Genomic DNA, 1238 nt, shown 5'->3' with positions numbered 1-1238 from the left:
GTTTCCGTGGTTTTTTTAGTACTGACCAGTTAAATTGAGATGGTTCTGCCCCTACATATAATAATAAAAAAAACATTTTTTTAAAAATAATATTATTATATTATATTATTAAAATTTTACATTCAGTTCACAAAATATCGTTTAAGACCACAGTGCACATAGAAATATAAATATCAACTGTTTATTAAAAAGTCACAGTATAAACACTACACGACCGAAATCAAAACCAAAGCTGGCACTCCGACAAAGGGCTTTCTTTCAGTATCCAAGCAACAACAAAACAACCGAACAAACATTACAAACCTTTCACTAATTTCCAGCGACCTGCCAACGTTTTTCGGATGTCTTCTTTTTTGAAATGTTCCGAGCACAAAAAAGTTGATTTTGTGACGAAGAATCCGTCCTTTCCATGCTGGCGCTTCATGAAATTGCACCATCTGTTTCGCCGCTGAACGTCCTTCGGAAACGAGAAGACGTGGAGAGCTGTTGGATTGCCTTTTGCGTCATAATAGCTATTAGCACAGCTAAAAGCGGCACAGTGTCTTCCTCTTCTTTTCGAAGAGGAAGGAGGAGTATCCTGCGTCGGGAAAGTGTCGTTCATTGTCGAAATATCTTGATGAAAACAACAGAGCGCTGCCACGTTTCACTATAATCTCCCTAAAACTCGCAACGCGACTCAACACTAACCTCGCTATCATGTTTGCGCGGTTACAAATCCAATATGGCGCCGGAAACTGTAAAAAGGGTTAAAAGTCACGCCGTCATATTAACTTTGTAACAACGTGGGTAGAATATACTTGAGAGTTACAAATTATCTAAAAGTCACGCCGTCATATTAACTTTGTAACAACGTGGGCAGAATATACCTGAGAGTTGCAAATTATCTAACAGTCACGCAGTTATATTAACTCTGTAACAACGTGGGTAAAATATACCTGAGAGTAACAATTTAACAGTCACGCGGTCGTCTTAACTTTGTTAACATCCCTCTTGGGTAGAAATGCTCCCTTTTGATCTACTTTTCATTTTCTATATTGTAACAATAGCCAGAGCATGAAAATTATTGTCCGTTTTTGTGCCATTATTGGCACATTACTGGTATATTACAGTAATATGGGCATATTACTGGTATTTAGTTGGGCGAAATTTTGGAATTAAGAACAAGTCATAGCTACGCGTTATCAGAGTTATAATTCTTGATAGCCACACATTCTGTTTTAAGCGACGGTATTTCCCCC

General features: G+C 37.8%; 1 protein-coding gene across 1 annotated transcript in view; it reads right to left on the bottom strand.

Moving 5' to 3' along the window:
• LOC110040523 (uncharacterized) overlaps positions 1-839 on the bottom strand; it is a 2995-nt gene extending 2156 nt beyond the window's left edge. Inside the window, exons 1-2 of the mRNA XM_089277216.1 lie at positions 304-839; positions 1-51 (exon numbers count right to left, since the gene is read on the bottom strand). The exon at positions 1-51 is cut by the window's left edge and continues 2156 nt beyond it. Coding sequence (XP_089133342.1) covers positions 1-51; positions 304-601 — 349 coding nt within the window. The 5' untranslated portion in view covers positions 602-839. The remainder of the gene's footprint in view (positions 52-303) is intronic.
• Positions 840-1238: the final 399 nt, after the last annotated feature.

The sequence above is a fragment of the Orbicella faveolata genome, unplaced genomic scaffold (assembly GCF_042242905.1).
Source record: "Orbicella faveolata isolate gen_17 unplaced genomic scaffold, um_ofav_v1 contig_46, whole genome shotgun sequence".
Lineage (NCBI taxonomy): Eukaryota > Metazoa > Cnidaria > Anthozoa > Scleractinia > Merulinidae > Orbicella > Orbicella faveolata.
Note: the sequence above shows the minus strand (reverse complement) of the source record. Positions and strands in the feature narration are given on the sequence as shown.